A 22422-nucleotide genomic window follows, 5' to 3' on the forward strand; every position below is an offset into this window, starting at 1 on the left:
TATTCGCTCCTATTTAACTTATTATTTACTAAATTTTGGTTAGACCGCGTATTAAAATTATCCTTAAATTAATATAAGAAAAATCATGTACCAAAAAGGTCTATTAACCGTTAAATAAAGAAATCAGCCAAACCAAAACAAAAGATCATGACAAAAAAAAATCAAAAACATAAGATAAGCCATCCAAAAAACCAACGACTAAGCCACCAAGCCACGCCACCAACAAGAGAAGTTTGTGTCAAGAGGCAGCAGGATGTAATTTCCATAAATCATACCTCGTGGAACGTAAAATTTGATACACACCTCACAATGTTTTTCATTATAAACACATGTTACATAGAAAATCACAACCCTTTGTTTAATTAATTATTAAATCCAATGGACACTTTACATGGACCATAAGAATTCCAAAAACGTGCTTTGGACCATTTGAAAACTTTTCTATATTATTATTTGTATATATTATTTTTATTTTCATCAATTATTTTAAATATTAAAAATAAAAATATAAAATATAAAAACATATATATATATATATAATAATCCTGTATTTAGTTTATTATTAGTTAATAAGTCACCAAAAAAAAAGTTTATTATTAGTTAATAGTTAGTATAGTCATCGATAATTAGGTTCATTATTTTTTAAATAATACTGTACTATATATTTAAATATTTTTATTAATTAAATTTATTTAGGTTAATTTAATATAATAAAAATTAATTATAATTAATATTATTTTAAATTTTATTATTTAATTTAATTAAATTTATTTCATACAAAAATTTAAAATAGTATTATTTTTAAGTATCTATTTAAATAAAAATGTTAAAAATATATTTTATTTGTTTATTCATACTTTAAAAAAAATATTTTTATAATACATTAAAATTAAATCTCATAATTTATTATCTAATAATAAAAAAAAAACATCTTCGTACAAAAATAATTATAAAATTTTAATAATAGCATCACTTCATTTTTATTTGTTTTGATTGAAAGTTGAAACAGTGACGGGTCATAGAAGTGATAGACACTTATGCAAGAAAGAAGAAAATCTAGCTACTAGAAATGCAGTCTGAGCCAGGTGATAATGATGAAGCCGAAAAGGAAAATAATAATAAAAGGATCCAGTCAGCGTAGCATTCGGTTTTTGATGTCTAGCAAATTAGCAAGCGCACTCGGTTAATAATAAAACAATATATATTAAAATGATCAATTAAAAAATTTATAAAATAATATAAAATTTAAATTTTAATATATTTATTATATATTTATTAAAATGAAAAAAGTAAAGTTTTTAATAATAATTTTAATATGTATTCTTATGATCTATGTTGGTTAGATTTATGATTAAAAAAAAATAAAAGATAGTTAGTTCAGGTGTGTACCATGTAATGCATCTGTCTGTTCAACATGACACATCTTGTAGACTTGTACTACGGACTACACAACATTAATCCAACTTCATTCTTCCCGCCGACAAATCTTCAATTCCCATTAAAAATCTACCAAATACATAAAATGGCTTTTTTTTTTCGAATAAAAATTATTATGGTGTAATTAAATGAAATGGAAATGTATTTGTATAAAGATTTTACGTTGTTACGATGTTAGTAAAAATTGTTACCTGTATTTTATTTTTTTATTTTGTTCTTTTTATCTAAAACACATCATACGTAGATTACGTTTTTTTTTTCTTTGTAACCTTTTCTTTTATTTTTTGTTTTTGAATTTAACAAAATGCATCTTGCGTTTTAGTTTTTTTTTTTATTTTTTTTTTCAAAAAATCAAAATGCAGGTTGTATTTTAAAGATGCAAAATTTTTTATTGAAAACTGTAAAACGCAGCTTACGTTTTGTAAAAAAAAAATATTTTAATTGAAAGTCTTGCCTATAAATATGAAAGACAATTTATTCGGATTCATACCTTATTTCTATTCTCATTTTTTTTTATGTCTTTCATATTTATGAGTTTTTTTGACAATTAGTAGTGTCAAAAAATTTGAGTTGAGTGAAGTTGAGGTTATAGAAGATATCACAAATTTGTGAGTATATTATAACAGTGAGATTATACCAAACACACACGAATGAGTGACTTTTGTCTGTGAATGTCTGTTTTTCTTTGCTATTCCATGCACCATGAGTTGTGTAGAGTAGTTACAAAATGGTCTTTGGGAGAACATACAAAGTCACATTTCAAAGAGAATGAGCAATATTTTATATAGGAATCTTATACAAGTATTTAGTAGACTGATACAGTTTCAAATAATGTCCATCACTGATATGTATGCAGCAGATGTTCTATATTTATCAACAAATTCGATTTCAGGTGTTGATAATAGAGCTGTATGTTGAGTTTGAACAGCATACGGGGCTGGATGCGGTTGGTGAGGAGGTCAATGTTGATGAGCTCGGGGATATAGATTGGGAAGAAGATAACAACGATAATGAAAAGAGGAGTTCGAAGCTAACTACGAAGTTAATGATGAAAATGATGACCGAGACTTGGCAGACAATCTAGCGGTGCAAGATGAAGCAGATACAATTGTAAACCAGCATCCTTTGGGTGTTCTGTCTTTTATGTGAACTCTGGATCTCGCAACCATACATGCTCCATAATTTTTTGAGTATGCGAATATGGGTATGTTATGGTTATTAATTAAAATTACCAATACCATTTTTTTATTTGTCTTGACTGACTAACGGTGGATCGCATGTCATAGGTGAAGGTAATGTTGCGGCGGAAGAAGGTGAATTTAGTGTTGGAATGGAATTTGGTTCTAGAGAGTCGGTGATATATGTAATCAAAAGCTATACTATCTCTAGATGAGTTGATTACACTGTGTATGAGTCTGAGTCACAGACATTCTATGCAAAATGCAAGGGGTATGATGTAGGGTGCGATTGGCTTATTCGAGCTAGCTTGATTCAAAAGAAAGGTTGTTGGGAGATCAAGAGTTACAATGGCAAACACACGTGTACCATGGGACAATTTCACAATATCATGCCAAGTTGGACTCAAACACAATTGCAGATGATATTAGGTTATTGGTTGAAACAGACTCGTCGGTGAAGTCTATTATTGCGGAAGTTTAATCTAAATTCAACTACAGTGTTACTGCAAGACTTGGTTGGCAAAGCAGAAATCTATCGCAAAAATTTTTGGTGATTGGGAAGCTTCTTACCAAACTCTTCCAGTATGGTTGAAAGAAATAACTACAAAGATACCAAGGTCTCGTGTTCAAATAAAAACACTCCCGGTTTATCGTGAGAGTGAGGAGGTTCAAGGTGTAAAAGTTCTCCATCGCATTTTTTGGAGCTTCTATCCATGTATTAGAGCATTTAGACACTACAAGTAATTGGTGCAAGTTGATGGCACACACCTGTACAGAAAATATAAAGGTGCATTTTTAGTTGCGGTGGCACAAGATGGAAACCAAAACATTGTGCCTATTGCATTTGCCATCGTGGAGGGTGAGACAGCAGACATGTGGGAGTTTTTCCTAACTAATTTGCGAGATATGTTGTTACTATTGATGTCATGGCATTATTTCTGACCGCCATAACTCCATCGACACAGCAATAGCTCGCAATAACGATGCATGGTCACTACCAAGAGTGTGGCATATGTTCTGCATTAGGCACATCGGGTCCAACTTCTTAAGGGGGTTCAAGGCTCTGTACTTGCATAAACTTGTGGTTAACACAGGTATTTGAATTCGTTGTTATGGTTTTATTCATAGTAATTTGCGACATCTACTTATGATTACATGGTTTGTTCTACATGCTATTCTAAGACGGAACAAGAGTACAATAAAAACTACCAATGGCTTAAAGATCGATATGAGGCATATACTCAATGGTACAATGATATCGGTGTTGAGAGATGGGTGTTGGCATTTGACGGGGGTCATCGTTGGGGTCATATGACAACGAATTTGGTAGAGTGCATAAATTCTGTCTTTAAATGTACGCAAAACTTTCTTGTGACTGCCATTGTTAGGTCTACATTTTATCAAGTAAACGAATTATTTACGGAAGAGTGTCGAGGCTCATGAGCGTGTCCGCAATGGATTGATGTATTCAAAATATGCCACCAAACAAGTTGAACAAAGTTTTTGACGTGCAGGAAACATTATGGTCAATCGGTTCGATAGGCACAATGAGATGTTTGAGGTACGTAAAATGCAAGATGGTTATATATACACTATTAACCTTGCACAACGACACTGTAATTGTGGTCATTTCTTGGTCAAGCGACTTTCATATTGTCACGTTCTTATATGTTGCGCTAACCAACGTCTTGATTGGCAAGTATATGTACAAGGCATGTACAAAATGTCTAAAATTTACAAGGTCTACAGAGGCGAGTTTGTTCCGATGAGTGATCCATCCACGTGGGCTAGATATGAAGGAGCAAAGCTGATGACTAACTGGACATTGAGGTGCACGACTAAACGACGACCGAAGTCAACCCGCTACTTGAATGAGATGGATTCACGGGATATGTGTGCTCCTTGCCGGTGTATTATATGTGGACGGGTAGACGATGCCCTCAGCGCGCAGGTCCAAGTTCTGTCGGAGGTCAATAGTGGTTAAGCTACTCCTATATTTCTAAATTTCTTATGCAACTTTTTTACGAATTTAATTAGTTTAACCTGGTATGTAACTTTCTTACGTTTGTAAGCATGTGCACTTTCTTATGTAAATTTTTTATCTATGGATGCGTTAAAATAAAATATAACCAAACTTACAATAATAAAGACAGTGTGTATTGTAAATAGAAACACAACACAAAATAGAAATGTCCAAAGATAACATCACACGTATAACAATAAAGACAGTGTATAGTAAAAACTGTCCAAAGATAAACTCAGACAGACAACAAATGAAGAAAACTACAACAGGTTGCTTTTTCGGCGCCTTCTTCCAATACTGAGATGGGTGTATTTATCCGGGGGAAAAACCTGTGTCTGTAGATTATACGGACGACCCTTAGAAGCACCCGCATCCAGACCGCTAGGTCCGCCACTACCGCAACCCTCAGAAGCACTAACATCCCCTACAAATCCCTCTTTTTGCTGCGGATACTCACTCAAATCAAACAACTCGCTACGCAAAACCTTTGAGGGATGAGGAAGGTCATCGGCATGCGCCTCTCGATCCATTGAGAAGTCACTAGCATGCTCTGAAAGGGAGCGATAACCAACAGACGGCTTAGAAGCAGTAGGTCTTTGTTGAAAAGGTGGAAATAGATAATCTATGTCTCTCAGAATCAGAGACAAACTGATGTCACCAATACCATGTAGCAGACTAAAGTCGCCTTCAGTTGGAATTATCATATGTGGTATGTATAGCTCTACTACCTGTTGTGGTTGTGATTCATGTATGTACTATTATTATTGCTCATAAATTGGAAGCTGAGGCTTTTGGTCATTTGCCATGCCCTGAAACTGCTGATCATATGCCATGCCTTAAAACTGGTCGTATGCCGGTATCTTCATGATAATAATAACAATTATAATATTTAGTATCAGCGACAATAATAATAAGAACAGTAACGGTAATGATAATAATAATTAATAATACCCGAACTCATTGCTCATAGCCTGGAGCTTAATACTGGTGCTCATAAGCCGGAATATGAAATTAGTGCTCATAAGGGGGATTTGGCTACTGAGGTCCAGGTGGTGGCGGGGTTGCACCTGCGGTTCATTCATATCGGCTTCTGCATCGGGAATTCTATTTGACAAGTGTAGGTGATTTTCATACTGCTCTGTGTACCATTCATAGTACATCGAGAGAGGATAAAAATCTGCAATCTCGTCTCCTGTTGCTCCAATCATGGTTTTGTGCGCCGGTCAACCACCTACAATGAGCATCACCAATCCGGTATAGTTCATCCGGTCGAAGTTGTGCAAGCCTGAATTGGCGTCTTACTCAGTCTGTTGGGTGCCACTCTATACACTCAAATGACACTAGCGAAGACTTTGTGGAGCACATAAACAAATGTACGACTAGGTCTTCAGGAACCACTACTCCCATATACGGCTGCCATATAAACTGCTCATCAGTAAACACGACGCCGATGAGTTAAATTATTAGACATAATAAACTGTTTATCGTAAATTGTTAAAACCTACGTCGTTGACTCCCATGTCATCTAGCTGTCGCCTAAAGTGTATTGTAGACCTTTGCGTATATCTCGTTAGCCGGCGCCAATGACTCTACCTAAACAAGATAATAATAATAATAATAATAATAATAATAATAATAATAATAATAATAATAATAATAATAATAATAATAATAATGACAACAACAACAATGATAACCATTACCGATGCACAAGTAGAACACCAACATCAGCGTACTCATTATGAAGAATAGGTACTAAGAACGGCATACCCAAAAACTGATGACTATTGATCGTTCTACCCGTGATGGACTCCCCATTATTTGGGAGGCCAAGTATATGAGTCACAGTCACTTTGCCGACTGAAAGGTGAAACATGTAAAAATAATGTAGTATCTACAATCTACTTATGAAACGTAGTGAAACCTAGTTAATGTTAGAGTTGCTGCAACTATCTCATTAAAAATTTTTGGCGAATCAAATTTTTTAAGCATCAAATTCTTGATAGCTTGAAAAAAAATTATTATTAATATTAATTAATAATTATAATTAATGTTAATAATAATGCTAATAACTAACCACAATAATAATAATAATAATAATAATAATAATAATAATAATAATAATAATAATAATAATAAAATTAACAGCCGTATCATTTTTCAATTATTAATAATAATAAAAATATAATAATGATATAATCATAGTATATCATTATTATTATACTCTTTTGAATAATAATACAGAAATAATATATTATTATTAATATATTAATAATAATAAAATATTATTGCTATAATAGACAGTATTATAAAAATTAATAATATACTAATAATAATGATAATTAATAATACATAAAAAAGCACTAATAATAATAATAATAATAATAATAATAATAATAATAATAATAATAATAAAACTAACAGTTAATTTATATATAAAAAATTTATTAATAAAATATAAATAAATAAATAAATTTATTTATCATTAAAAAATAAAAAAATATACTCTTTAAAAATAAAAAAATATTCAATAATATATTATTGATGTAATATAAAATTACGAACTGTTTTTTTTTAATAATTTTACTCCTCACTCGCTCAAATTACTTCCTCTCGTTCTTGGTCTTCGTCTCCTTCCCTTCCTTATTAGAACTTAAAACGTAGAAACTCTCCCTCCCTTACAACTCAAAACTTAGAAACCCTCACCCCAAAACCATTGCAACCAAAATAGAGAAGTAACTTAGTAAAAGTAAACTAAGCTCACATTGAAGCAAGACGCAAAGTACGCGTGTTATAAAGACCTTTTTTTCTTTCACCAATACATGTCGGACATGCAACCCAACTCCATGCCAATTACAATTTGTGTTGTGGATTAGGCGTAGACTAATTTAGAATTTATGATGGAGTAATGAATTAAACTGATTAAACCATTAAATTATTAAATCAGTTACTCGACTAATTTATTGACTGGTTCGATTTTTCCAACCTTCATCAACAATAAAGTTCTACAAAAATTTCATACGAAAGAGATATATTTTCTAGTATTTTCTTTTGATTTATTTTCTTAATCGGAAAAAATAAAGTGGGAGGAATAAAGGTAAAGGTATACCTTCCTAGTTGCTCTTTGAGGTGTCACCCTTCTCATTGAAGCCTGTCAGTATTTCCCCCAAAACCCGCCTAGTAGTGGAATATGGATTTCAAGTTTGAACTCACCAAATTATTAAATGTTAATTAATTAATTCATTTGAAACAAGAATACACATACACATATATTATATTTCATTGATAATTTGATTCACTGTTATTACCAGGCCACATGATCTCATGATTTAATAAGAGTTTTTTACTCACTTTAACTTGAGCCGTATGGTGATTGGATGACCACAAAATTAACTATTAAAATAATTAAATTTTTTTATAAACAAATATAATAATTAATTAGTAAGTATTTTTTTATTTGCATAATATAATTGTTGTATGAGATAAATATTGTATGTTGTATGAGAAAATTATTTGAAGACATTTAAAATAGAAATAAAAAGTAGAGTAATATAAAAAGTGAATAATTATATACAGTTTTTTTTTTGAAACAAAGGAAGCTCAACACATTAAAGTGGAGCAAATAAAAGAAAGAAGAAGACACATAATCAGTTACCAACAAATAAACCAACCCCTACTATCCCCAGTACTCTCATCCTCCCCCAGGATCACCACCACTCCATTCCGTGTAGCTCATCAACGTCCTTGTGTGTATGACCTCCAGGCTTGCTCTTGCATTCTTGAAGATTCGTGCATTCCGTTCCAGCCAGATGTTCCAAATCACTGCAAAGAACACTGACATCCACATCTTCTTCCCCTGTTGTCTATTATGCATTCCATGCCAACTCTCAAACATTTCTTTAACAGTTCCGGGAATCACCCACTCCCTTCCTAGTAGCCTCAGCCACTTGCACCACACCTGCCATGTTACCTCACACCTAAGGAATAAATGCTCAACAGATTCTAATTCCTTGGTACACAGTACACACATACTATCCCCCAGAATGTTGACTCCTAGTTTAGTCAGCCGCTCCTTGGTGTTAACTCTACCCACTAGCACAAACCACCCAAAGAGCTCAATTCTCGGAGGGACGAAACCTTTCCAAATGGAACTCGTGAAGCTATAACTCGTTATCTCAGCTGATAATGTCTCCGCTTGTATAGCCTGGATCACAGAACTAGTAGAGAAAATACCTTTATTTTCAAACTTCCACACCACATTGTCCTCCCTACCTGATGACAACCTCACTGGCCTTAACCTCTCATGCAGTTGATTGACAAGCTCCAGCTCCCATTGGAACAGTGCCCTCCTCCATTGAAAATTCCAAATCCAATCAAGCCCATCCCAAAAACCACACTCCCCGATGACAAGTCCTTGCTGACTGGAAATAGAGTAGAGTCTCGGATGACTTCCTTTCAGAGTACCACCTTGAACCCAGTTATCTTCCCAAAATCGAGTCTGCATACCATTGCCTACTTCCATTGCCAGTCCACTTACCACTTTATCACGAATCCGCGGTTCTTTTATATTCAGCTGACATATGTCCTTCCAAGGGCCACCCTTTACTGGTAAAGGCTGAGTTGCTAACATGACATCCGGGTTCAACTTATTACACGAACACACAATCTTCTTCCACAGCGGGCAATCCTCCTTTGAAAACCTCCACCACCACTTAAACAGAAGCGCTGTGTTTCTCAGCACTGCATCACCAACCCCCAATCCCCCAACCTTTTTTGGAGCCTGAACTATCTCCCACTTTACCATAGGTATACCATAGTTCCCGTTCTCCCTGCACCACATAAAGTTCCGTTGTAAAGCAATCAGCTTGTCCGCTACCGCCTTCGGCATCTTGTATAGACTAAGGTAGTAGATGGGGAGACTATTCAGCACCGATTTGATAAGAACCAGCTTACCTGATTTATTCAAAACCTTGGCTTTCCACAAACTCAGCTTCTGTTCCACCTTATCAATGATTGGTTTCCAAGTCTTCACCAAGCGCGGATTCGCACCTAGAGAAACTCCCAAGTATCTAACCGGTAGAGAAGCTTGTTGGCATCCCAGCAGTCCACATGCCCTGATCAATCCATCCTTGCTCACAGTTCACCGATATCAGATTCGATTTATCAAAGTTAATGCTCAGCCCAGACATCAACTCAAAGCACCGTAACAGTCTCTTATAGTTTACAATTGTTTCAGTCTCCGGCAGGCAGAATAAAATAGTGTCATCTGCAAATTGTAGGTGTGACAGTTCAATAAGATCTCCCCCTACCAGCAGTGGAGCAATGCGGCCATTCCTCACAGCCTCTCCCAACATCCTATGCAACACATTTACAACTAATACAAATAGCAATGGAGAAAGTGGGTCCCCTTGTCTTAGTCCCCTCTCCATCTTGAATGGCTTGGAAGGTGCCCCGTTTACCAAGACTGCCATGGTGGCCGTAGTAACACACTCCTTAGATAATACAGTTATTTTTATATACAGTTATTTTTATATAACATTAATAACTAAAAATTATTAGATAATAATTTAATTAAATATATTAAATTATTTAATATTTTTTAACTAATAATTTTACATAAAATTAATTGCATATAATTTTCATCCGTACAAAAATGTTGAGTTGGAAAACCGAAACGGGGAATGGGAGGCTAATTTTTTTTGGTATGGAAAAAATATTGGTGTTTTTGTTGAAAATGGGAGTATTTGGTGTAATTACAGATGGGTGGATTTTTTGGGTGGAAAGCCAACACGTGGGGGGCGTGTTGCAACACGTGGGGGGCGTGGTGGACACGTGTCAGCATTCTGGCCAACACGTGGGGGGCGTGTTGGACACGTGGCAGCTTCTTAGCCAACACGTGGGGGCATGTTGCAACACGTGGGGGGCGTGTTGAATGATTTCCATACTACTGTAATACACTTCAAATATCAATATTCAACCAAAACACCATCTCTCTTTCCATATTAAAAATAATTTCTGGGAATGGGATTGCGATTAAATTGGGATTGAGGAGAATATATGCGTTTCTTGTTGAAGGAGAGTAGAGTGGGCCCACTGTCCAACAAGTAGTGTGCTCTTTCGGTATCGACCTCTTTATCGGGGACCCAAATATTCTCACCTTCTGTCACTTCTCACACAAACCACTATCCACTATCACAATTCCTTTCTTTATTTCTCTCACTTCCTATTTTTTTGTTTTTAATTTTATACCTAAGTCAAAATACATCACATGTATTTGAAATCAGTCGTGAGAAACGCTACGTGAAAATATATAATTGATCTTGATAATTACACAAATAATATGAAACGTACATATTAAACTTGTTAGGTAAAACAAATATATAATATATATTATTTTATTCGGGTCTTATAAACAAATATTCTAAAGATATTTTGTTAAAAATATAAAAATGAAAGTTTTATAAAAGTTATAAAATTTTGAAGTATTTAAAATAATAAATATATTAAAATATATTTTTTTATCCTTTTAACAAATATTTTAAAATGTAATTACTATATAATAACTAAAAATTATTAAATAATTTAATATATTTAAGATGATACATATCTTATATTTCGATTAGAATCTTTACATAATATTAAATAGATATCAAATAACAGATCTTCATCATTTCAATAATATTTATGTTTTATGTAAAAAAAACACTCAAAATGATTACTAATTATTTTTTAGTTGTGAATTTATTTGGTAAGTGTGATGTGTGTGATTGTTTGCTTATAATAAATTATGGTCTGTTTCAAAAATAATTAAGTAATATTTTAAAAATTAAATAGAAGTTTCAGTAAAGAAGATAGATCATAATAAGTAATTGATTGGTTTTTTTATTATCATTTAAAATACTTATCTGAAGAAATAAATATAGTAGAAGATATCAATAAGTCGATTACAAATTATAAAGAATAGATTGAATTTAATTCTTTAGTTATTTATGACAATATTAAAAATAATTATGAATTATTTTTTATTTGACTTATAATTCTATGTTATTTTATTATTTTATTTTATTGTAAAAAAAATCTGGCTCTAGAATACAACACCAGCCTGAAACTATTAGGCATTGAACTCATTTTGTCCCAAAATCACAATGAACGGCCGTGATAATTCCACACCAACCATAACGGGGGAATCTCACCCGTCCATTAGGTTGGGTTTGGTCAAGATGAGATAAGCAGTGGGACCAGTGCGCGTAGAGGGAACAGTATAGAGACAAAATGGGTGGTCCCACAGTTTCATGTCAGTGTCACCGACGTCCAAGAAGAGGTGATGACGTGGCATCTCGTTTGTCACTTTGTTCTTCCCTTCTTATATGTCCTGTCCTCTCCCCTAATATAGTAGAAGTAACAACACTTCTATCTTCTTCTTCTTCACCTAACACTCTTTGCTATCTAACCCTCTTTTCTTCACTTCTCTATCTTCAATGCTTATTATCATCACTATCTAATGCTAGACATTTGCATTTTAAATTATTATTTTTTTGTCCAAATATTTATATATATATAGCTGGGGTTATTGGTGTTTATTGTTTTTCTTGAGAAATTTTGAATGGGTTTCTCCTCTCTCCACGTCTGCATGGATTCATCAGCATCCGATAATAATTGGCTTCAGGTATGCATCTAACTTATGCTCTAGTCTCTCACATTATATATATTGTTGATCTATCCATATATGTGTTGTTTCTCTATATAATAATGCAAGTTTAACTTGAACAAGTCCAGTGATTCCTCATGCATGCTAATTATTTATACACTAACGAATTGTAACGGTTAGACAAGGCTAAAGTAAAGCCCAGATTTGAGACCAATTACATTATTTTTATTATTAGTATAGTTAAAAACCTCAACTATCTAGTGTGAAGTACAACTAGTTCACCAGGAGCAGTATTATGTTATGATATATATTCAAAAGAGGATCCGAGGAAAATGAAAAATGAAAAAGACAAAGTGAAAGACAATTTAGAAGGAGAAATAGTGGCAGAAGAATAAAGAGAAAAAAAAAAAAGGGCATACAATATAATATAAAGAATCCGGCTAGGAAAACAATAGACTATTTGTACAATGTGTACAATAGGCTATTGAGTTACAAAATGAACATCTTCCACACTATCTAGAATAACCATCCGAGTACTAGGGATAATAAACATCTTCTCAAAAGTTTAAACTGATTTTGGGGTTCACCAAGGATCGAATTCTTAATCTTTCGAATCTAGCACTCTAATACCATGTCATGATACTACTCATCCCAAAAACTTCAGCTGATGAAAAAAGGTAACACTAATAGTTATATCTCTAATACTTCCTAAATTTTCATTGTACACATTGTACAAATATTCCATTAGTTTCTCATATTTTCCCTAATATAAAATGACAAAAGTTGATGACAAAAACATACATACATAACACATTTAAATTTAGTTTGAATAGTTATTCACTTCTCCTTTATTCTTCTTTTTTACTATATATACATATAATAAATAAATTTGTTAATGATCAGGGCACAATTAACGAGGAGGGTAGTACAGGGGTGGATGATTCTTCTTGTCCTTCCCCAACAGGGGACATGATGATGATTGCATGCTCGAACAAGCTTCCAACAATGATCATAGAAGGAAGTAGTAGTAGAAGACTAATGACAAGGCCCCCACAAGACCAACTAGCTCTAAAGTGTCCAAGGTGTGAGTCAACACACACAAAGTTCTGTTACTACAACAACTACAGCCTCTCACAGCCAAGGTACTTCTGCAAATCTTGTAGAAGGTATTGGACCAAAGGTGGCACTCTTAGGAACATCCCTGTTGGAGGTGGTTGTAGAAAGAACAACACCAACAAGAAATCCTCTTCTAATTCCTCCAAGAAATCATCCAATAATAACGACAACAATGATCAACCATCACCACTTCCTATTAGTGTTAATATTAATAATCAAAACCAACTACATTATCCTTCTAATAATGGTGGTTTCCCAGATCTACATCAATTCTCCTCTAACATGAACAGTTTGTTTGGGATGAGTAGTATTGGTGGGGGGTTATTGGGAAACCCTAATTTCATGTTTGAGAATAACCCTAGGCCGTTGGACTTCATGATGGAGAGTGGTATCATTAAGAGTGGTTCTAGGAGCTTTGATTTCCTTGGAAATAGTGATCATCATCATCATATGATGATGAATGGTGGCGGTTACAATTTGATGACGTCATCATCATCACCAAATTATCAAGGACTTTGCTCTTCAGCATTTGGAGGAAATAATAATAATATGTCACTTGATGGAGGGAACAATCACAACAACAACAACAGCAACAATACTGGGAGCTACAACATTATGGGATCTTGTCAGAGATTGATGTTACCATATGATGATTCAGGTGACAATGGCAATCAAAATAGTTTGATTGATGTGAAGCCAAACCCTAGGCAATTGTTTCCCCTTGATGGAAAAGAGACATTTGGGTCATGGACTACTACCGGAATGATTAACAGCTATGGATCTTCCGCAACGAACCCTTTGGTCTAGTAACTAGTAATCTTACTAAATATATATTCATATCATGATGATGATGATCCATGCATGTATCTCTCTAAGCTTTGGCTAATTTGTTCATTCAGTTAATTTAATTTGTGATATTGCTAGCTAGTTAAATATATTAGTATTTTGGGTTATGTATAAAGTCTTTGATTGAGGTTTTCTCATAGCTAGTGTCTCCTTTTGCCGAAGTAGTCTTTAATTCGGTATTTTATCATGGAATTAACAAAAGGAATGTGAAAGGAAATTAAAGCTTCAGTGTCTAATTTGACTGCTTTGCTGCATTATATATATATATATATATATATATATATATATATATATATATATATATATATATATATATATAGTTCTTTTCCAGTTAAAGAAAAATGCAAGTAGCACTATACATTATTTGAATTATGAATCCACATTATCAAGCAATTAAGAGCACCTTAAGCCAAAATATTGGGACAAAAGTAGTTCCTTAAGAAACCAAGAGTCCAAGAGTGATTAATTCGTCTCATCATTTATTTATGGGACAAGCTTGTCCTTTATTATCCAATAAAACACAAAATCTTATATTCTTATACATGCAAGGATTTTCATCCTGGAGATATAATGTTTTTTATGAAAATATTTAAGGAGAAAATACAAGATAATACCAAACATAAAGTTTTTTTTTATTCAAAGAGTACATAAAAAATAGAAAAAAAAATTAATTTAATTTGATTAAAGGATATCACTTTTAACAAAAAAAATGTTGGTCCATTTTTTCTATTTAGATATTGTATTTGTTAAGTAGTAAGTGTGAAAAATATAATAAATTAGTCTTATATCGAAAAAAAAATGAAGAAGTAAAGAATATATAAGATCAGAGACACTACAAAAAAAATGCTAAAAATCATTGGACTTATCGGTAAAATTCTTCAAAAAATCTGTCAATAATAATATTACCGAATTAATAAAATTTGACGGTATAAATATTACTAGTATCTGTAACTATTTTCAGAGTGACTATTTTTATTTGTTATTATTGTCGGAAAAAATCCGATGGTAAAATAATGGTGCCATGTTTAATTTTTCGCGTCATAATTATTGTCGCAAAAATTTTTCCCAAAAAGTTTGATAGTAATATTATATAATAAAATATTGTTAGAAAAAGTAGTTCTAATTGATGCAGTTGGATTTATTCCATGCAAAATTTGACGATAATTAAAAAATATTTAATATTTTTTAACTATGATTATCGTAATTATATTCTATTTTTACTAGGAATAACTAAAATTGAAATTAAAAATTAATAAAAACTAAATATTTTTTATTAAAATATAAAAAATTATAATTTAATCTAAAATAACAATTGCTAATAAAATAATCTCGTTAATAAAATAAAGGAAAGTAATGTCAAAGTACATAAAAAGAAAATCCTTTCTTCTTCTTTAACAATTCCTTGTTCATCATCTTCTTTGGATGTTACTTTCTGATCATCGAATTTCTTTTCCTCTTCTTCCTTCCCTTCTTCTTCTATGTCATCGTCCTCTTCTTCTAGTGGATGAATGTCATTATCTACTTTAAGAGTGATAAGATCGCGAGTGTCAGCCACCAACTTTAATCCTATCAGACTTGATGTAACCTCTTGGTTTAGTATTAACTATAACCATCCAACTAAACTTACACTTTTTCGGGTAAGGCAAATAGTGTACTTGTACATTTTGGGGTAAAATGAAAGGGTTTTGATGTCTATCTTTCTTGTTCACTTTCACTTTAATGATATTATAATCTTTATGCTTTTATGTTTTGTGTCGCGAACTTGGATCAAACTATTCACATTTAAATCTAAATACTGTGTATGTGTTGTGACAATAATATTATAATTGAATTATGTTGTGCAACTCACCGAACCAATCAGAATGTGATCACTACCTGTGTCTTTGTGACCCAAACCCTAGTATAATCTACTTTTTTTACCCACTGACCTTTGAAAAGAATGAAATTGATGACCGTTGACATTGTGAATTGGATAGCTCATCCTTTTATTTATTGGATCCAACTAAATGCAACATTTTTGGCATCCATTGTACCATACATATTCAATCAAACGTATTCTTTGAACCAACGTGAAAATTTATCAAGTGAAGAATAAGAATTTGTTTCTTGAAATAACCTATATTAAAATAGTATTACAATCAGATTAATGATCTAAATAAGTAAAACTAATCTTTGAAAAAATATAACGAGCTATTTAAATAACTTAAAAGCTTACATCACATAGGGTAAAATCTTATCACAATTCAGCAATACATGCAAATGTGCGGCCTTAATTTTCTTTTTGGTCTAAGTGTTCACTTCTTGTACCTAGTGCATATCCTTCTTATAAAAAAGTCAGGGATTTTGGTCCACTCAACAAGGATTTCCCTTTATCATCATTCCTACCAATTCTAGTTCTCTAAGTTTTAATATGTGGCTCAAAATAGAAGGAACAAAATGTTGAAGCCTCTTTGGCAAGAAATGCTTCGCATATGTGTAAGATCCTAGATTTTGAAAATTAAATAATAAATTATTTATAATTTATTTGAGAGAATATTTTTAAATTTTTTTTTTATTAATTGAGTATTTTTTTATTGTTAATTTAAAGTTTTACTGATTTAAAAACAATGAGAATTTTATATGCTCTAATTTGAATAATTAGATTTTGAACTTTATTTTATTATTTTAAAGAAAATTAATTTGATTATCTCTAATTATTGAATTAGAGTATTTATTTGAAAAAAAAATTGTAAGTTAATAATTAAATAGTATTTTCATAGGTATTATTATTTAATTAAATTTGATTTTAAATTATTACTTCATTACCCTAATTTTATTAAAAATACCTATACTAGCCCTAGCTCTTTTTTCCAATTGAAACCCTAATTTTCAAATTGAAAATCCTAACCCTAAGCCTTTTACCGCATCGCCTTACCGCCTCACCCACTGCCATCCCACCCCCATTTCTCCCTCACAGCTACAACGCACACACACATAAAACAAAAGAAAAAGGGAGAAAACAAATGGAAAAGGAAAAGAGACATGAGAGACAGCAGAAGAGAGATGGAGATCGAGGGAGTGAGGAAACGGAGGAGAACCGGAGAAGAGGCAGTGCCGGCGAGAAATCTGCGCCGCCACAGCACCGCATCACGCCACTACAAGAAAATGGAACATTTGTAACAAATTTAAAATTGTTACAAAAAATTATTTTTTTGTAACAAAAATTAGTAATTGTTACATAATAATAATATTTTGTAACAACAATATAATTTGTTACAAAATATTTTGTTATTTTGTAACGACTTAATTTTTTTCGTTACAAAATTATTTTGACTTTTGTAACGAATCGGTATTTTATTGCAAAAGTTCAAAATATTTTGTAACGAAATACCCATTTGTTTCAAAAATTTTAATTATTTTGTAACAAAAAATTAATTTGTCACAAAATTCAATATTGTTTGTAACAAGTTATTTGTTTGTCACAAAATATAAAAATTTTTCATTCAGCTAATTTTTACATTAATCAAGATTCTTATGTAATTTTATTATAATTTAATATTTTGCATAATAGAAATTAAAATTCAGTGATAGAAGAATTATATAGTTTAATTTAAATAATTTTTATTATGAATAAATTATGGTTTATTTTATTAACTTGACTTCTTTTTTTTTAGAAATTAATCTAAAATAATTAAATTAATTTTATGAATATTTAGAGTTAAGTTAATTAATATTTTTGTGAATTTTATTATAATTGATTATTTTATATTTTATTTTATAATTTAAATTAAAAATAATTAATTAAACTTAACAATATGTTGATAAATAATATTTTTAAATATTTTTAATAGAATATATTTAATTTTAAAATTACTCTAGCCTCTATCTATTCATATTTATTCTTATTCCTTTATAAAATCTTTAATTTCTAATCCTAAATTCTAAAATTTTCAAATTAAACAAAAAAAACCCTAATTTTTCCTAACCTCTGCTTCAGCCACACAAACCCCCCTCCCCACCTTTCAACGTAACACACACACACACACTTCACAACAAACCCACCCACGCAGAGATCAACGAGGGAGGAGAAGAGAAGAGCGTTGCTCGCTTGTTGCCGCCGCGTCCAGCCCATTCCACCGCCACCGAACTGTCAAGCACAGAGGAGAGAGTCGCCGCTGTGCTGTCAATAAGAGAGAGCTCACACAGAGATGGAGAACTCACGAAGGAGGGGTTGCTGCCCAGAGTTGCCGCCGTTCGTGCCTTGCCGTCGCCGTTCTGCCTTCCATCAAGCTCGAACCGTCACTGTTCGTGGAGCTTACCGCCGTCGCCGTTCAAGCCGCTGCTGCCGCCATCACATGCGATGTCCCAAAGTTTCCCTCACCGCCGTCGACACCGATCTGAGCAGAGGAGAAGAGGAAGAACGACGGAAAAGGAAGGGAGTCATCCACGTCACAATGTAATACTTTAATAGTTTGAGATATGATATTCTTCTGGATTAGATTGTGTTTAGATTATGAAGTGGTATTCTTCTTAGACTTGGTAGTTAGTTTGTGTCTAATTTTGGGAGGGGTTATTTTTAAGCTCTAAAAAAATTGGATTTTGGATTAGACTTGGTGTTAATGGTTGCAGCAGGCTTGGTGTTCTCCTTAGACTTGGGCTTGAGATTAGGGTTGGGGTTGGACTTTGAATTAAGCTTGGATTGATCTTAGGCTTGGGAGTCAACATTAAATTTGGATTGGGGTTAACTTTGGGGTTGGGATTGGAATTAGGGTTAAGATTTGGAATTAGTTTCAGGCTGCATTTTTAAAGGGACAGAACTCGCCCAGAGGAGGTTGCTGGAGCCGTTGGTCTGAGCTGCCTTGCCTCTTCCCTGCTCCGGTGCCGCTGCTACTACTGGAAAGTGATCGGAAATGTTGCTGCTGTTGCCACAGATTAAGAAAAAGGGGTTCGTCGCAATTAATTCCTGCTAACTCGACACTCTAAGGTAGGGAATGGAAGAAAGTTCAGATTTTTTTGTTTATTTTGTTATCAATTGTTTATCAGGTATTTTGGTAGAATTTTATTATCTGGCTATCTGGGAAGTTCTGTGAAGTTTAATTTTTTAATTTCTATCTAAAATTTTGAGATGCTTTTTTGTTTGGTATAATTTAAATATCTGGGAATTCATAAAGTTGTTCTTATTTTGTTTATTTTATTTTATTTTTGGTGGTTAAGTTTGAGATAGACAAGGAGAGGAGAGTAGCAGCTCATAGCAGAGCAGTGTTGAGAAAAGAAAGCCAAGTTGCTGAACATTCTAGAAGGTTTCGTGCCATTGAGACTCGGATCAATCAAGAGACCTCAAAGATGAGAAAAACTATTGCAGAGGTGTCCAATTTGCACAGGGTCAAGTACGTTGCTAATCTTATTGTTTTTATTGAAAATTTGGTAGCAAAGTTTTAATGCCTGTCATGATGTTGTCATAGTAGTAGTTATTTGTATGCTAACCACATGTTTAGGGACAAATGATTTGCAATCTTTAGCATGAATGCATTGCTAATTGCCTTGTATTTACTACAAAATAAAAAATACATGACAAAATTAGCAATTCTTTATGAATGCATTGTTAATTGCTATTGCTTTGAACCTTGCTTGATTTTCTGCAGCTACCATTTTTTATGAATGCATTGCTAATTGTTGATTGCTCTGAACCTTGTTTGATTTTCTATAGCCACCGCATACTTTGTGCTTGTTTTGTGCATTTTTTGTGCTTGTTTTCTCTTAACTATAAGTATTAAGGGACTAAAAGCTTTTGATTAAAAAAAATAATTAAATAGGCTAAAAAATTCAAAAGAAATTGAATAGTATAAATCTTAATCTGTGCTTCTAGTAAAAATTGTTTTGAAATTATTTGGGTGGCTAAGACTTCTTATTCGGTAATGGCTTGGCTAGTATCAATGTGTACAGGTTTTAAGCTTTGAAATTTTTTGAGTGACCGGGTATAACATTGTTGTTGCTTTTGTTATTAAGTTTTTTGTTTCTATAATGTTTATGAAACTTTAATAACTATTGATAGTTGATTTTAATGATTCTAGTATAATTTTGTTGATGGTGCTGTTAAGGCTAGTGATGAAATGCAAGAGCAATTATAGTTTAAAAAAGCTCAAGATAGTGTGGCTTAGCTGTCAAGTTATTATTTAGTTTGTTAAAAGTTGATTAAGGAGACTTTAGCTTTATTATCAACAGTCTCCCGCTATATAAGCCTAATACTTATTGTAATCAATTAGCACTTTTTACTCATTGTCAATTTTGCTCAATTCAGTCCTATTTTTCCATTCTTGCTATACTTCTCTATTTCCAAACTTTTTCTGCATCACTATTGCTTCTGCAATAACAGAAACTCTGTTCAGGTGCATCTTTATGTTCTTATCTCATGTTTTGACATAAACCTCATTATGGAACTTTATGAGTGTAAAAGCATAAAAAAGTCAAGTATATTTGTTATGAAGATTTTGGTGGAAATTGTGTTTTGTAGTGATTGTTTGACAATTGATACTTATATAAATTTAATAACTTTGTTCACTAAGTTGTGATTGAATTGTGATTAATTAGCCCAAGTTTATATATTGAATTCATAATTCTTGATAATTTGCATTTTTGATTGGCTAGTTTTGAATTTTGAGAATAGATTCTTAAAGAATTAGCTAATTTTAACTTGTAACTTCTAACTTAATTTTTACTCGGATGAAGATAGTGTTATGTGTTATTTTTTAATTTTGGTTTTCATTGTTTATTGATGACATATCATCATGTCATGTTTTTCTATGCTTTTTCATACAAGAAAGTGATGATTAATACTTAATTATTGAGTAATTTTGTGCTTAAACAGTATATTGTTATGATCTTTTGATTTTACAAACTTTGTAGGAAATAAGTGGAAAAAGAAGCAAAAAGGCACAAAATAAGCTAAAAAGGAGAAAAGAGGAATTATGTGTCACATTTTGGAACTTGGGCACACTTTGGAGCCTTAAGCCACGCTTTTAAAAGCGGGGCCCATGATTTAAACAAAGAAAAGACTCTTGGCGCGAAAACGTCACGACGCGCACGCGTCCAAGACGCGCACGCGTCCAAGACGCGCACGCGTCGGGCAAGGAATTCTGAAGAACCACGCGTACGCGTGGAAATGACTGGCGCTCATTTGCAAAGAGAACGCTATGTTCACTAAGCCAGCGTTTTCGGGCAAGTTAAAATTTGGAGGCAAAGTTTTGCAATCGACGCGCACGCGTCGATGGTGCACCTGGGACAAAGCACGCGCACGCGTGGCTGGCGCTGAAGCATGAAATTGGGATTTTGCTACCCACGCGCACGCGTACATGACGCGCACGCGCGGGGTAGCACTCACTAAGCCAACGTAGCGCTCATTAAGAGAACACTGAAAGGGACGCGTACGTGTGAGTGACGCGTACGCGTCGATGGGCAATGCAAAAGCACGCGCAAGCGTGAAGGACGCGTACGCGTGGGTGCCCGAACGCTCCGTTCTCTAAGTGAACGCTACACTCTCCTGGAAGCTGCAACTCTGCTCAATTTGTCTGATTCTAAGCCCAATTGAAAATTCAAAGCAAGCAGAGCCCAGTATCATCACTTAAAGGCACAAGAGATAGTGAGAATAAGAATTTCATTTGAATTGTAATTTATTTTCAATTTTCATTTTGTAAAGCCTATATAAAGGCATCAGTTTTATTTCAAAAGACACACGCACAATATGAATAGGAGTAGAATAGAGGCTTAGGCTGGAGGATTAGAGACTCCAGAGAGCTTAGCATAGTTGATACTCTTTTATATTTCTGCACTTTTTTACAATTCAGCTTATGCAAATTCACTTTCTACATTTCTCTGCTACAATTTCCTTTTCTGCAATTTTACTTTCTGCAACTTTACATTTGAGTTTGCTGTGATCTGAATTTACTTTTCATGCAATTTAGTTCTTCTGCAATTTTTCTGAGTTCCGATCTACTGCTTTCTTTAATTTTCCTGCACCCAAGTCCTTTTACATTCACTGCAATTTACTTTTCTTGCTCTTTAAGCTTCTGTCAAATTGACTTCCTGCACTTTATATTTCTGCAATTTACATTCTGCTGCTCAGATTTTATTCAATTAAATACTGTCTGCTTGACTAAACTAATCACTCACTAAAGTTGCTTGATCCATCAATCCCTGTG

General features: G+C 33.0%; 1 protein-coding gene across 1 annotated transcript; it reads left to right on the top strand.

The window, feature by feature from the left end:
* The first annotated feature begins 12025 nt into the window (after window positions 1-12025).
* LOC112722310 (dof zinc finger protein DOF5.6) lies at window positions 12026-14484 on the top strand. The gene is made up of 2 exons (XM_025773292.2): window positions 12026-12304; window positions 13190-14484. Exons 1-2 carry the CDS (start codon window positions 12242-12244, stop codon window positions 14207-14209), a joined length of 1083 nt encoding a protein of 360 aa, XP_025629077.1. The 5' UTR covers window positions 12026-12241; the 3' UTR covers window positions 14210-14484.
* The last annotated feature ends 7938 nt before the right edge of the window (window positions 14485-22422 follow it).

Source organism: Arachis hypogaea, chromosome 11 (assembly GCF_003086295.3).
Source record: "Arachis hypogaea cultivar Tifrunner chromosome 11, arahy.Tifrunner.gnm2.J5K5, whole genome shotgun sequence".
Lineage (NCBI taxonomy): Eukaryota > Viridiplantae > Streptophyta > Magnoliopsida > Fabales > Fabaceae > Arachis > Arachis hypogaea.

Excerpts from the sequence above, each read along its gene's own strand:
- LOC112722310 (XM_025773292.2), top strand. The coding sequence starts at position 12,242 with ATGGGTTTCTCCTCTCTCCACGTCTGCATGGATTCATCAGCATCCGAT. Across the intron at positions 12,305-13,189 it reads CCGATAATAATTGGCTTCAG|GGCACAATTAACGAGGAGGG; the intron begins GTATGCATCTAA and ends GTTAATGATCAG.